General features: G+C 44.3%; 1 protein-coding gene across 1 annotated transcript; it reads right to left on the bottom strand.

Annotated features, from left to right (window-relative positions):
* Positions 1-1,835: 1,835 nt before the first annotated feature.
* On the bottom strand, positions 1,836-14,137 carry LOC114847001 (uncharacterized). Its single transcript, XM_055504872.1, has 24 exons — positions 13,797-14,137; positions 11,979-12,039; positions 11,434-11,671; positions 11,120-11,309; positions 10,891-11,041; positions 10,488-10,547; positions 10,240-10,296; positions 9,783-9,894; positions 9,583-9,710; positions 9,366-9,503; positions 8,886-9,050; positions 8,617-8,744; positions 8,305-8,541; positions 5,240-5,328; positions 4,617-4,970; positions 4,303-4,492; positions 4,023-4,173; positions 3,860-3,928; positions 3,655-3,778; positions 3,422-3,561; positions 3,209-3,346; positions 2,962-3,126; positions 2,744-2,883; positions 1,836-2,658 (listed from the first exon to the last, which is right to left on the bottom strand). The coding sequence occupies exons 1-24, from the start codon at positions 13,860-13,862 to the stop codon at positions 2,371-2,373; spliced, it is 3,579 nt and encodes a 1,192-aa protein (XP_055360847.1). The 5' UTR covers positions 13,863-14,137; the 3' UTR covers positions 1,836-2,370.
* Positions 14,138-16,272: the final 2,135 nt, after the last annotated feature.

The following is a 16,272-nucleotide window of genomic DNA, read 5'->3' on the forward strand; positions in this document are numbered from 1 at the left end:
TTGAGTGAAGACCACACAGGGTGAGCATGAGCATACTTGAGTGAGTAAATGTGCAAGTGTGACAGAGGATGGAAAGACGTTCTGGCTGTGCTGATTGTGATGCCCTGGGTAGTAGACCCGTGGCCCCTGGGTCTGACTTACCTTTTTATTGCCTGGGGGGTGGCGGGCGAAAGTGGGATGGGTAGGAGTTGTTTCCCAACGACATTATTCCACACTCATCCACTTACGTCTGTAAGGGGCATCCTACTGATGATGGAGGGACTGGAGGGGCTACTGGGAAGTGGTCTCACCCACTGTCCCTCCCAAAGTAATATGCCCCTCAGTTTTAACTGCATTAGTCATCAGGCACGGCTCAGAAGGTGCTGTGGGCCATGCCTGGGGCCCTGTGGCCAGTGGGCCAGAGACCTACCCTCCCCATGAATGAGAATAAGTGAATGGTGTGGGTGTGAGAGCGCATGGGCTCACGAATAACTGAGTAGATGTTTGTGCAAGTGTATGTGGTAGTGTGTGTGTGTGTGTTTATGTATGCAAGTATCTACAGTATGTAGGTGTGTGTCTATGTATGTATGTGGTGTGGTTAGTGTATGGGGGGGGGGGTATCTGTCCTCCGCTCAGGGTGTCTGGGGGGGGGGCTTCTCCCTCCCCGGTGGATTCCCTACAGACCATGGGTCCTCAGGCTTCAATATCTCGGGCTGACCCTCCCATTCGGGGGAGTGTTTGCCTCTAGCTTTCCTGGGGTTGACAGCGTGGACCCACAGTGGTCCGTTTTGACTGTGGGTGTCTCTTCTGTGGCTGCTGCCGATGTTATGTTACAGCTTTATGTTTTATTATTTTTATTCCGATGTTTCTGGGCCTATGTAGACATCATCAATGTGAGCATCACTTAACGTAAATTTTGCTAAGTAGTAGTAAGTAGTAAGTATGAACCGCTCAGACAGAAACTGACCCGTGTTAATCTTCTAATCTAATGTTGACCAGCTGTGTTAAAGCTGCTGCTATCACTTCACACTATCACTGGCACACACTGTGCATTCACAGGTGACTCCAGCTCATTTTAAGATCAGACATTTAACTACTACTATGTTTCAGCCTGTGGCACAGAGTTGGCTGTACATGAAGAATGAAACGCTAACGAGGCACTAAAGTGAAGCTTTATAAAGATGTCTGGGATGAGATAAAAAGGACAAAGATAAGAAAATATGCTGCTTCTCTGTAAAGCAACAGGAAACGTTTATGCAGGGTTCACAGAAGTGAAGATTTGACAGCACGGTGGTTTGACAAGGGTTCATGTTTACTGATCTTCAGAGTTTAACTTGGCTCCATCCCGCCGTATAGAGGTCGCACAACTACAGTGGTTGTTGCAAAAATGAACAAAGTCATAGAGAAACCTTTAATAGTTCGTATTAACCTTTAACAATAATTGATAGAAATGAGCTCATCACAGATAAAAAATATTTTCCACTGTGCCCTGCAGATACTATACTAAAACTGGGAAAACAAGAAAACGACTTTTTTTTTTCCCATTTTTCTTTCAAAGTGAAATGACTGAAAATTCAGCCTGCTCAAGCACAAATTCTCTGTCCACCATTGTTTTTCCTCTCACAAGCATAAAACACTGATATTCAATGGCCAGAGGACCTGCTCTGGTTATTTATGATACAGGGAGTTCTGCTGTGTATTAGTACAGTCTGATATTCGTGGTTACTTGTAAGGGTCAGAGTGCAGCGCAGACGCCATATGGAGGAGGACGAGGCTGCCGCAGCCGGTTTTGGCTAAATGAGAAATGTGTGGCTTTCTAAGAACTGTCTGCTTTGATTCAACATAAAAAGCTGATAAACGACTCAACCAACGTCTTTATTGAAACACATTGGAAATTATTTTAAACAAAAGGTTATATTTTAACAAACGCTGGCAAACCGGAGAAGTAACAAGCCCTCAGCCAGGTACGTTCAATCACAGCAGGTCGGGAGGTTTGTCTTAGTGCAATGCATTCTGTGTGTTGTAGGATTTGGCCATTTTCAGTCACAACACACAATACTGCCGCTTTTTCCGGTTTTCTCTGGACACAGGCCATCAATAGTAAACGCTTTTGCACATTTTGTTTATTAAAATATTCAATTTTCATAACACAATTTGTTTTTTCTTTTAAGTCAAAGCACAATACAGAAGCAGCAGCTTGTCTAATATACAAACATGCTGAAACACTGTTATTACAGTATGTATTACATAAGCAGCTACTTGAACTTGAAGACAGGGTGACGATGTAGCGCGTTAAGAAGATGCTGACGTTCTGTTCAGTGGCACCACGAGTCAGTCAGAATCTTTCAAATGTAGAATGTCTTCTGGAACGTCAAGCTTCAAGTGCAGCTGCTAAAACACTGACATGATCTTTCGTCCGCCTTTAGGCACCGTCTTCTTTGAACGGCGCACACACTTTCTGGCCGGCACGGCAGGCATCAAGTACCGCACCTTCTTCCAGAAGCGTGAGTTCAGCGCCGCAGCAGCCTCACAGCCTTCTGGCCACTTGACGGGAGGATTCTTACGGATCAGGTGCTGAAGGCTGAGGGGCAGGTCGGCGTATCCCTGGGGCCCTGTGTCCCCAAGCTGGATCAAAATCACCTTCACCCCGGTCTGCATCAGCGCGTGGTGGAACCCCACCTGGAAAACGAGCAGAAACTAGTGTCTTATCTCCGCGTTGGTCTCCTGTTAAAAAGTCAATGCCTGGGATTCGTCTTCTTCCCACCTGCCAGTCAAAACCTCCCATGTAGTTCTGGACCGGGGTGGCTTTCTCCTCGACCCGAGGTTGCGAGACCGAGTCCAGCCTGAGGATGATCATCAGCCTCCTGCTCTCCTTCATGCGCTCCTCCACCAGCTCCATGAGGTCTGTGGGGGTGATGAGGTGTTTCAATTATGGCACTGCAGACTTTGATCCAAAGGGGGGTTAATCTGCCGTAACTGAACCTTGTCCAGGAAGGTCGTCTCTGCCGTGTATAAAGAGTCGATAGCTGCACTTTTCCTCCAGCACCGAGGGCAGAGTTCTCATGACGAACCGGCCGAGTGCGTCATCCGTGGCCTGGTCCAAGTTCTCTGTCTGGTAAACCACGTAGGCGTCGTACGTCCTTGCATCTGAGAAGCACAACGAGACAAATCCATGACACGTGATTTGTGGTCAGATTGCTTGATGCCAATGCATTTTTCTTATTATTACCTTTTTTGTAAGCTCTCACTGGAACGCAGGTCCTGAAGAACAGAGTGAGGTCGATAAGGAAGCACTTGAACAGCATGACAGTGAACACACACAAACACAGTAGGCACAGCTTCCCAACAAGCAGTGGGACGAGAGACCCTGGAAAACACACTAGAGATTAAAACCACTGAGTCTGAGGTTGTGATGTCGTGAAGACGTCCTCCAGCCACTGACCTCTTCTTTCTAGAGTTAAAGTGGTGGAGTTCTCTTTGAACCTGTTGTTGCCGTTGCATTTAAATTCAGAGAGGAAATCCTCAGCAGAGACTTTGTGGATGGTGAGGAAGGCAGTGGTGATAGTTTGTGTACCACTGGTTCTAACAACAGACACAGATTCATTCAGTGAGCAGCTCAACAACAAATGTTGGCTTTGCATAAACACACACACACGTTTGTGTAGCTCTGCTTACATAACAGTGCTCTGATTGTATCCGTCCATGTGGTTGATGCGTTTTCCGTTGATGTACCAACGAGCTTCACAAATGTCAACGTTAATGCCACACAAAACTGAGCAGTTGAGTTTGAGCTCGGCGCCTGTGGAAACAACACGACAGACATTTAGTCCTTTCAGCCCACGTGACAGGACCTCGGTTCTACGAGGGCAGCTCTTTACACCTTCGTCACATATTTGCTTCTCGCTGGTTGGAGAGAGGATCATTATATTGTAGCTGGCTCCTCCTGACTCTGAAAATGACAACAACAGAAGCTGGTGTGTGAACAAACAGCAGGAAATGAACCAGTCCCACTCCTCCAGTGGGTGGAACATGTGGAGCCCCACCTTCCATTGACAGCAACCTGGAGCCTGACGAGATGTGCGTCCTGTTATTATAAGTGAAGCTACAAACACAGGTGTAGATGCCCTGGTCGCGTCGGGTCGCCTTCATAATCCACAGGTTAGGGTTGTGTTCACCTTGAATCAGAGTAAAGTTCTGTAGGAAAAGCAGTTACATTACATTCCTGGAGGCATTTTTACCTTTACTTAATGCTTTTCTGTGCAGTCTCTGGCTTCATTTTGTAACAAGTGTCAGTGAAGGACGCAGTAGAGCACGGCCACATACCTTATACCAGGTGAAGTTTCCCTTTAGGTCATCACATGTTTTCTTAACAATCTGTGGACACGAGAGCATCTGATTCGTATCTGAAGTCTGGATTTTTCCGTAGAAGACATCGCTGTTGTTTTTATAGCTCGTTTTGAAGACGGTAAAATTTAGAAAAGCGTTGCTACACTGTCCTGATGGCTCCACGAGCCTGAAAAAGAATCAAGGAGTCTGTTCAAGCCAAATGTCGTCAACTGTCAAAGGAAGCATTTCATGTTTTGTAGATTGGAGGTGGACGTTAGGACTCAAGGCTTTGTGTCCTCTGGGTTTCTCACCTTCCCACGTACACCCCAGAGTCCTCAGGGACGAGGTCTAAGAGGAAGAGTGCCGAGTCCTGGTAATGGACCCTGTCCTTCACATCAGCTGAGATGAACTCAACCTTGGATGCATTCTTGTACCAGGTGACATTTAAAGGCTGTTTGAGGTATTTAACGATGTACGGCACAGAATAAAAGGCTTCACCCTCCAGCAGGAGAAAGGACTCCATGTCAGAGTTCTCACACAAAGGCTGATCCTGAACCCAATCCTGGCTTTCTGAGTGGTTTAAAGAAATGATTGATGTTATTGCCACAACTAAGCAAACAAAAAGAAGCCTTTGACCCCAGAGAAAGAACAGTTTAAAGAAGTGACTTCACCAGAACACAGCCGTACCCATAGATTCAGATGGAGATGCCATCACAAAGATGGTGAGAAGCAGTCGGCAAGCGTCCATCAGCTGAGAGCGACCGAGCATCGTACAGGCGTTACAGTGTCCCCTTCATCAGAACAACCAGACCAAGATGGCGTCCAAACCGGCCTCTGCTGTTATAGCACAGGAAGACAGAGCTGAAAGAGAAAACAGTCTGAAAGTAGCTGCTCTGCTCACATGAAGAGGATGCAGAAGGTGAGAAACACTCACCTCGTGATGATACAATGATAATGATACAACAGGGGGCAGAAGACAGGCTGCCTTAATTCATCTTCTATAAGAACAATACAACTGTGCAGCTGCAGGTCCACGAACATGGAGCGGAAAAAAGTATTTTCAACTCACACAAGTCATCTTATCTTTTCTACTATTTCCTTGTCTGATAGGACTGGAAAAAAGCAGGTTTTAGCAAAGCGCTGATAAAACACCCTGATGAACATAACTAACACAAGAGGAAAATTGGACAGAAATACAAAACTGATGCAGCTGAATCTTCAGTGGGGCATGTGAGGAGCTAAAGACAGTATTTAGACTTCATCTGTTGTCATGGCAACAAGCAGTAAACTCTGGTGAGTTTAGTAACTAGTGGAAGCATCTCTAAAGTCAGAGGCTGGTAAATGCTCACTCTGCCTCATCACACCACACGTTTTTCCACGTCGGTGCAGCTCCTGCCGTCTGAAAAAGCCGTATTAGTAATGAAGGCATAGCTTACCTCGCGATGTGTGACAGCAGTAGACTGGAGTCTCTACTGGTCGACGTGGTTTTGTATTCTCAGCCCTATCACGCAGGTCCATCTGTGTGGGTGTCTCAGATAGTGTCTCTACTAAAATGTACAAACCTGGAAACTGAAATGTTTCGCATCTTTCTCAGTAAATACCACAGATTTACTGATGTTCACACCTGCACCAGAAAGAACAAATGTTGGTTTGTGACATTCAGATTTATCTTGTTTCAGGTAATGAAAGATTATACTGCAGAATGCATGGATGGGGATGGGATTGGCTTCATAAATATGACCTAGTCAATTTAAAAAGTTTATTTTGTTTTTTATTTGTGTATTTCTGAAACTGACCACTCACTCACACCCTGTACTGCTGAGGCAGGGCTCCCTGGTCCACCACACATACAGTAGACAGATAGTCACTCACTGAGTGAATCTTCACCTCTGGCTACGACTGACCGTGGGACCAGAACACACACGTGGGAAACTCTACAAAATTGCCCACTCCTTATCTGCAGTGTCTCACCCAGTATGACAATCTCTGCCAAGCCTGTACCTGGGCCGATTAGAGTGAGAGGAAGTAGAAATCATGACCTAGCTTGGATTTTTTTATTTATTTATTTTATTATACCAACACACATAATTTGACACATACTGTATACAAGAAAATGCTAATAAGCATTTAATTTACCTAGTAAATGTTTGAACGGAGTAGAGAGAAGTTCTCACCTAGTCCTACCCCTTGACATCTTTCAGTCATTAGTTTGTAATCATAGTATTATTTTCATGAAGTATTATAATAAGAATTAAAGAATGTTAATATTCATACACCACTCCCGCAATGCTCCATCTAATTAATCATGAGTCTGTTCGTCCAAATATCTTAATTGACACATGCCTTTTATTACTATTTTTTATGTCTTCATTTAATTTATTCCATAGATACAAAATCTTTTTATTTGGATTAAACAGTTAATGGAAATTTTATTGGCAAAACGACAAGGTTAAGAGAAATTTCACCTAATGTTTCCATAAGTGATTCAGGAGTAAGTAGTAAGTAAGAACCACTTAGACAGAAACTGACCCGTGTTAATCTTCTAATCTAATGTTGACCAGCTGTGTTAAAGCTGCTTCTATCACTTCACACTATCACTGGCACACACTGTGCATTCACAGGTGACTCCAGCTCATTTTAAGATCAGACATTTAACTACTACTATGTTTCAGCCTGTGGCACAGAGTTGGCTGTACATGAAGAATGAAACGCTACCGAGGCACTAAAGTGAAGCTGCAAGATGTCTGGAATGAGATAAAAAGGACAAAGATAAGAAAATATGCTGCTTCTCTGTAAAGCAACAGGAAACGTTTATGCAGGGTTCACACAAGTGAAGATCTTTTGGGGGCCTTTTGCTTCTAAAGTCTTACTGTTAAACGTGAAAGTGTTAATTCTGGTCTGACAAGTTCATATTTACTCATGGAACATCTTTAGCGTTTGACTTGGCTCCTTCCCCCCATAGTCGCACAACTGCAGTGGTTGTTGCAAACATGAAGTACAGTTTGTAGTTTGTATTAACCTTTAACTTTAATTGATGGAAATGATCTCATCACAGATAAAATAAATTCCACTGTGCCCTGACAGGTTTCTACCTTGATGTTCCCTTGTAATATTTAGATTAGAGCAGATTCCTTTAGAGCAGGTTCTATTGTTTGTTCAAAAGATAAACCTCATACAGAAACTGTCCATGTTCTGTTTTGCTAAACTCTCGTTAAACCTTTGTCCAATCAATGAAGGATGACGTGGGCGCTTTGAGCTCAGAATCTGTAAAGTGAGGAGAACAAATAGTTAATCTCTCCTCAGTATGACAGTAAATCTAGGGTTGGTCTAGGGTTCACCACCTCCTGAAGGTTCCACCAAAACCACTTCCTCCACTGGCAGAAACAAGCCTTTCCCCTGAGAGCACTACAGTATGTTCTTCGATTTCTGCCCACACTCACAGAAGCAGCTGCAGGAATTGCAGTCGATGCAGGTCTCCACTCACAAAAAAGAGGATTTGTAAACTTTAATGGACACTGATACAAAGCAAGTGTGTATGTAAAAGCTAAGAAATAATTAACTAAATAATCACTGGAAAAATTAAATCACTTCCCTGCTGCCCATCGACTTCAACTGAATGAGATGCTGGCTTTTTGAGGAACGACCAGCCAACATCCACCTCTGGGGGGCGCTACTGTGCCAAGAGGTGTCTTACTTTAGCAACGTTTTGGCTTTTTTATTTTATTTAAATTCTCATGTACTTTTCCGCTGAGTTGTTTAGTAACAGTAAATCAAGCTGCATTGAAAAGGATTTATTTTTTCTAAAACGCTCACAAAAGAAATTCAATCCCAGTTAGGCTGAAGATTTTATTTGTACTGTGCACAACAACCACCACATACAATAAGCATGCATTTCATTTCTTTATAGAATATTTACATATTGATGTAAAAGGTATCATTTAGCTTCTGCTGCATATCTGTCATTCCAGGGGTGGATCTGCCTCCGTAGCGGTTTCAGACTAGAGCAGAGGCTGGGCACCTGCTGACGGGTACGGCAGGCATCAGGTAGCGCACCCTCTTCCAGAAGTAGGAGTTGTACGCAGCGGCGTCCTGAGAGCCCTCCTGCCACCTGATGGGGCCGCTGGGGTGAAGCAGCCTGTTCAGGCAGAGGCGCGCATGCCCTTTAAGCCTGAGATCCTCCAGTTCAATCAGAATTACATTCTTGTCCTTCTGCACCAGAGTTTGCTTCAGTCCAACCTGGAGGTAAGTCGGTAAACGTTCCTGTGAATGGGAAGGTGACCTAAACTGTTGTTTTTATGGCTTGACTCTTACCTGCCAGTCAAACCCTTGCATCTCTGAGTCGGTGGTCACAGCACTTTTCTCTGTGGCCTCACACTGTGTGAGGATGACGATCAGTCTCCTGCTCTGCTTCATGCGACCCTCCGCCAGCTCCAGACTATCTGCAGGGCCAGATACAAGGGATGTAGTGTTTAGAACTACTTCCTCAGACGTGTATACCTACTCAATCACACCAGGGGGCGCCAGAGGGCCCTTTTCTAAATCCTTTCTGCGCTATATGAATATTTACCAAAACTACTCGCCTTCCTCCGGTTTGTCGTCCCTCCCATGGATGAAGAGTCGGTAGCCACACTTTTCCTCCAGCACCGAGGGCAGCGTGCTCATGACGAACCGGCCGAGGGCGTCCTCCATGCTCTTGTCCAGGTTCTCCGTCTGGTAAACCACGTAGGCGTCGTACAGCTTCATATCTGGGAAGGACAAGGTCAGAAACACCAAGCTGTTGGTGCTGAACTTTTTGGTTCAGGCTGAGGTTACTGTGAATACGCCCTGAACACTGCAGATAATGGAGCCTGGCATGTGAGTGGGGAACGAAGGTTCACATCATGACCCTGACTCACTGGGGGAAACAGACTGTTTAGACATTTACAATCTGGCTATCATTACAATCACACTGTGACTTAACTCTGGTGGTTCCTCGGTGGGACACACACACCCTAGCATCAGCTGAATGGAAACAGAGTGATGTCAGACCTGCCAGAATGAGTCATCCCTGTGATGTTTACCTTTGCTGCGACTGCTCCCTGGGAAGCAGGGCCTGAAGACGAGGGCGAGGTCCAGGGCGAAGCATCTCACCAGCACGGCAGCAACGAGGCAGAATAGCAGCACACACAGTCCTCGGAGCACCATTGGAACCACCGACCCTGGAAAACGAGCATGTTTCATTTTGTGTCCAGGTTGGAGCCACTACATGTGCATCCAGCGTCTGCAGCAAACTGTTACCTTTTCGTTTCAGAGTCACAGTGGTGGATGCCTTCGAGGTCACGCATTGGAATTCAGTCTCAAAGTCCTTGTCTGACACCTTGGCAATGGTCAGGACGGCAGTGATGTTGTGTGAGGGGTCAGTGGCTCTAACAGACACAGAGTTGGGTTTGTGACAGGAGAAGATGAGGCTGGCGGCCTGTCGGGCGGAGCGTGCTTACATCTCAGTGGTTTGTTTGTATCCATCCATCGGCTCACTCACGTCCCAGGAGGCGCGGCAGGTTTTGTCTTTGGCTTCACAGGAAACCGAGCAGTTGAGCTTGAGCTCAGAACCTGGAACAGAGCAGAAGTACAGAGTAATGGAATGTAGTCACACTGTGCTTCACTCTGTCCTGGTGTTTCTGAGGAACTGACTGGAGCCACTCGATAAGATATGACGCGGCCTCTCTGACCCGAGCTTCTCTGGACACGATCAGAGGGTGTTTTTTTGGTTATGTCACAAACACATCATGAGATGTTACAGTATGTTTCCACACTGTGTCATTTGATCATATTGCAGCTTCAGTAGCTTCCCCATTGATTTAGCTTTAAAAAGGCCCATGGAGCCAGGTGTTCCACTCTGATCAGGTGTGTTGTATCTGTGCTGCTATGACACCACTGGGACTTCTCATACTGTACCTTCCTCAGCAAGCTGCTCGTGTTTGTTGGGGATGAATTCCAAACCAGGAACTCGCCCTGCAGTGAAAACACACGTCAGTGAGATCCTGTTGTGACTACAGTGGCTTGATTCCTACAGTGTAGCTTATTTATCTTAGCTTATTTAGTGATTTATCTTTAAAGAGGCCCCATGAAGCCCGGTGTTTCACTCTGATGAGGTGTGTTGTAGCTGCGGTGCTATCACACCAGTGGGACCCCTCATACTGTACCTGCTTTAGTAACCGGATTGTGTTTGTCTGGAAAGATGAATTCCACACCATGAATTGGCTCTGTAGTGAAAACACACATCAGTGAGCTTGTTGGTGTTAGAACACATTAGAACCTGTAATAATAAGCCTAAAGCTTTGTTTTTGCTCTGTCTTATCAGGTTAATTATGACATCATTTGTTTTGCTATTTAGTGTTGCACTCTGGGAGTTTTTTTCATGTAGTCGCCGACGCTCTGTGGTAATGAACGTGTGACTTTTGAGCTTGACTATGCAGCGTTTGTCGATTTCAAAAGAGCAAAACTATGAGTAATTGCAACACTTATAAGTGTTTTTGGCAAGAATCCAAACATGCAGCATCAGTTGCAACTAAAGATGCCTGCACAAACCAGGAAGTGGCTTCTCACCTTTTATATTTAGCTTCCTGGAACCTGACGACACATGAACCTTGCCATTACGCGTCCAGCTGCACACGCATGTGTACACGCCCTCGTGATGTTTGGCGGCTGAATTAACCCGCAGGAGGTTTTGATGTTCACCTTTAATAAGACTGAAGTCCTGCAGTCGAGGCAGAAGAGGCCACAGTCAGAATACAGTGGCATCAAAACAGAACTAACCTGGTCCTGGTGGACATACCTTATACCAGGTGAAGTTTCCCTTTAGGTCATCACATGTTTTCTTAACAATCTGTGGACACGAGAGCATCTGATTCGTATCTGAAGTCTGGATTTTTCCGTAGAAGACATCGCTGTTGTTTTTATAGCTCGTTTTGAAGACGGTGACATTTAGAAAAGCGTTGCTACACTGTCCTGATGGCTCCACAATCCTGAAAAAGAATCAAGGAGTCTGTTCAAGCCAACTGTCGTCAACTGTCAAAGGAAGCATTTCATGTTTTGTAGATTGGAGGTGGACGTTAGGTCTCAAGGCTTTGTGTCCTCTGGGTTTCTCACCTTGCCACGTACACCCCAGAGTCCTCAGGGACGAGGTCTAAGAGGAAGAGCGCCGAGTCCTGGTAATGGACCCTGTCCTTCACATCAGCTGAGATGAACTCAACCTTGGATGCATTCTTGTACCAGGTGACATTTAAAGGCTGTTTGAGGTATTTAACGATGTACGGCACAAAATAAAAGGCTTCACCCTCCAGCAGGAGAAAGGACTCCATGTCATAGTCCTCACAATTGTGTTTGACTGTGAATGAGAAGATGAGTGAGTTGGTGATGAGCATCACTGAAAAGGATTTGATGATAGGTTTGAAGTAATGAGGTTTATTGCTTGTTTCTTGGTAAACAGAACGAATAGAGAGCATCACTCAAAGCTTTATTTGCTAGAGGAAACCATAGCTGTTTAACTTTTTACCACTGCCGCCTGCACTCACTCACTCATACTTATGTGGCTTCTATGAGAAAGCCTTCCATTATAAGTGAAGCAGTTAATGGAGATCTGCGTACGGAAATCGTCCATTCACTGGTGCTACTGCCCAGGCTGTGGAGATTACCTGAACATTCTGATGCGCACGCCGCCAGGAGGACGAGGAGGAGTCGTAAAGCGTTCATTAGCTGGAACAGACAGACATTGAAACGAGATTGCGTTACTTCTTCACATTCATGCAGCATCAGTCCTTCCACCTCAGGGCTGCCCACTTCCACTTAGACTTATTTTTTGCTTCTGTCTGCAGCATGAGACGCTGAAAACGAGCAGGAAAACATTGTGGTAGCGTATTCGCTTGAGTAAGAGCCTCCTTCGTTAAGTGACAGGGGAACTGTTCATCATCGTGGCCACTGTTCCTGTTTCAGTATGTGTTGCGGGGAGAGCCATCACTGGGAACTTCTTACTGTCTTCATAACAAGTTACTACCCCGGCGCATGCAGCAACAGCTGCGCAGGCAGTGGAAAGAAAGGTCAGACGTGTCCTGATAATGCACAAGTGAGGAAATGTTGACTCAGCTAAAGGCTGATCAGCACACTGTTGATTATAGCTGTGCTATGTCAGATTATAGGTAATTACAGGCCGTGTCATGTCACGTCTGGGCATTGGCGGCTGGGCAGTAAGTAAGTAAGTATGACTTCTGGGCCGACCCAGTAAGGAATCCTGCATCACATCCTTCAATCAGCCAGAGCCTTTTAATGACATGCAGAGTCATAAGCAAAACCCACCTCGGCTTCACAGCAGCCAGCTTTAACTGTCTAGCACATGTGTTTTAAAGGATAAACAAAATGCATGAAAATAGACAGACCTAAAATCAAATCAACCAGCAGAGTGAGGGCTACAACACTGTATAAGTGTCCTTCATGTACATCAAACACAGACGAAGATATGATACAATAAATCGTTAGCATGTAGTTAGCATTATAGCCAGCCCGGGGCTAGTTTGGGACGCATTTATGGGTCTACAGCTGTGATACTTTATACAACACACATAAACAAGGGCTCAAATGAAAGCTCTAATGCTATCACATGTGGTGAGTTATGAGCCAAAGAATGAAAAATTCCAAGCTACTCGCTAGCCACAGTGAATATTTTAATGTACACATTCAAATATCATCACACAAAGTCCGTATTACTGGTGAACTGATCCCATTCTCTGTTATTTCTGCCTTTAGGTGAATAATAGGGGAATCATATAGAATATCCACACTAGGAAACTCCTAAGAACATCTGCCTATTCACATTAAAATTGTTATAACTTGATCTTGGCTTCACTTCATCGAAACCAACCTTTTGATGAGGTTGATGTTTACCAATTGTGCTATGATTTCATGAGGGTTAGAAGTTTCAGTAACCTCTGCTTCACTAAGATAGTCATTCTAACAGTGCATTTCTCTTTATTCTCTTTAAATTACTGAAACATTTTACTTTTCTATTATTCATAAACATCACATCAGTAACACCTACAGTACAATTCTACACCTCATATCACATCTCACAAGTGTCCCCTACAATATGACACTATTTGCACTCAAATAGACTTTGTGGTTGCAGAGATATATTAATTTGAATGCTATGCCATTTTTCAAGAAACCCTCAGAAAATAGACTTGATGCCGAACATGGTGCATTTTAAAGAAGTAACTAATGTTTCACTAATGCAAAGAAAAATTGTTATGGACCAAAGTCGACTTCATTCATCACTTCAAACATACTGAAGGCAAGATGTTCTTTAGTTACACTACTACATAAAGCAACATTTAAAAAAGTCATAATAATAATATCTGTAGAAGAAACACAATGGAAAGCACAGAGTAAAGACCTTAGCTGTATGTACTACATGTAACTAGATGCTATGACTTCATCCCATTATAAAAATATTTGCTTACCTTAGAGAAGTGAGAGCGCTGCAGTGGGTTCAGTCCCTGTCTGTCTGTGCTGTTCTGCTCCTTCATGCTTTTATACGTGCTGCATCAGTGAGTAACCAGAACATCAAATTACACACACACACACACACGCGTGCGCACACACGCACACACACACACACACACACACACACACACACACACACACACCTCAAACGTAAGAGAAGCACATGCATCAAGTGAAAGTTGCTTGGTAAGATTTAGAACATGCAAATGTTGGCATTAGCCGGGAAACCCCTATTTTTTAGAAATGATTATCCAGGAACTGGACCTTTTTAGTTTTAGAATCAGACAAATTTTGAATATTTTTGCTCCAAGCTTTGTTTGATTGTCATCAACAGAATGTAAAATGCATTTACAGGCAAATTATCATAAGTTGGACAGTGATGTGTTGGTTGGAAATATGGATGAACAATAATTATACAATGAGTAACCAATAACATAAAACAACAAATTTAATCAAACAAGTTTCAAAAAGTTTTCAATTGTGTTTTTTATGCACTGGGCTGAAAATAATTATTTCATTGATTTAACCAACCATTTACATGGGAAGGTGTGCCCACGATACATTGACCAATCAACATCAACCTTCGGTTTAGGTCCCGGGAATCGAACAGCAGCTTCTCGTTGAAAGGCAACAGTGACCCACTGCGCCACCTTACTACTGACTGGAACACTGACATATAATGATGTTACAAAAAAAGCGAGCACTTAAAAACTATAAGCAAATTTACTTTACATGAAATGTCTGAGCACCAAAAAATTAAAAGTAGATTAATTGTTTGACTGTAATAGTTATGAGTTCTATTAACTTTTTGACATGTGTTTAAGCGTCCTCAATCTTTATAAGATTTACAGTGTGGCTCAAACTGCTGAAGACACCAATGCTGGTTCTGGTTCTGGACCCGGAGCACCACAGCTGGCCGTGCGTGTGTCATGCTGACCAACAATGACCACATGAGCATCACAACTGGAACGCAAAGGTCTGGTCTGGTGAGTCACCCCTTGGTTTCCGTCATCTGGGCGACCGAGTGTCTCCTACGTCATCAGGATCACGGGCTGAACTACAGGACGAAGGCGAGCGAGCGAGGCACCGGTGGTTGGATCACTGTTCTGTTGGGAAACTTCAGCTCAGTTTTTTCAGCGCTATTCAGAACATCCCCACCCTTTCACGGGAATGTTAATCTCTGATGGATGGGGCCTCTTACAGCAGGATGATGCTTCCTCAACTTAGTCAGCGCTGGAAGACTCCCTCTTACTCATCAGGTCATATCTGCCATCTTGTCCATATTCACATTATTCTGCTTTTATATATTTGCTACAAGTCCTCAGCCTCGGGACCTTTGCACGCTGGGGACCCTGATCTTTGAGACACTGGAGTATCTCATCCGCTGAGTTCCTCTTTTCACCTTCCTGTTTTCTCTGCACAGAGCTGTTGTGTGACTCAGCAGGTTTTGAGGCCGAGGCTATTTGTCCTGATCTCTGTATTATTACTTATTTAATTAGTGTCAGCGAGCTCAAGTTAGTTCAGATGCAAAGCGAAACCAAACAAATCATTGTCATCGATTCTATGCTTTTAAAGCGTCACACATCAGGTGCACAGTGTTGCTCACATTTAACAAAGCGCTTGTTTAAAATCCACTCTTCTATTCTCCTCATGCAGTACTTTCATTCTCTTCCAGCCACGCTCTTGGACTTGTTCTGTACTGTTGAATAAGGTTGTGCTTCAGTTACTCAACTTCCAGCGAACTGTGGGTTGCTGAGTTCATTCAAAGTTTATGTTCATTCAGTTCATTTCAACAAAGTTTTCCTGTGCATCTTCTCCTCCTCTACAACCCTGATGTCCTACGATATTCACATCGCCTCTTGTTTTTATTTCTAGTTTCCTGTCACTTCCTCTTCTCAGACAAGAGAAGCTCTCTTTACAAGCTGTCTTGATGGCTTTTGGTGGAATTGCTGGTAAATTCTGCCATATTGTGAATGTGTCCATCACTTTGCATGTTGCAAGGACCCCTCAGGTCTTTTCCATGACGCATTTGGATCGCACTCGTTACTGGAAACCTTACAGTTGTGGAGATCTCCTTTTGTAACATAGGGAATTTCACTAGTGCATGTTATTGGATCAGTATTCTACGTCAAAGGCATCTCCCATTGAGAGCCTCTCATGCTTTACGGTCGAGATTGATCTCAGTGATGTTCAGCCAGTGTCAGGTAACTAAGTGCCTTCTAATGTCTCGGCTGTTTCTGTGCTCTGCCATTTTCTTTAATTGTCATCTGTGAGCTTTTCTAACAGAAGACTGTGAAGTAACAGAGTCTGAAACTGTGAGTCAGAATCAGCTCATCGTCAGCAGTGTAGCTGTGTAAACACTTATTAATGTAAGTGCACGTGCCTCGTTGACATGGAGACTAACACAAGGCGAACTGCTGCGAAAACCACAAG

The sequence above is a fragment of the Betta splendens genome, chromosome 21 (assembly GCF_900634795.4).
Source record: "Betta splendens chromosome 21, fBetSpl5.4, whole genome shotgun sequence".
Classification (NCBI taxonomy): Eukaryota; Metazoa; Chordata; class Actinopteri; order Anabantiformes; family Osphronemidae; genus Betta; species Betta splendens.

Bases quoted from the DNA above. Each gene is read 5' to 3' on its own strand.
- LOC114847001 (XM_055504872.1), bottom strand. From the start codon at position 13,862: ATGAAGGAGCAGAACAGCACAGACAGACAGGGACTGAACCCACTGCAG. The intron at 9,504-9,582 runs GTAACAGTTTGC...CTCGTTTTCCAG, and splicing joins TGTGACTCTGAAACGAAAAG to GGTCGGTGGTTCCAATGGTG. The intron at 9,051-9,365 runs GTAAACATCACA...TGTCCTTCCCAG, and splicing joins AGGGAGCAGTCGCAGCAAAG to ATATGAAGCTGTACGACGCC.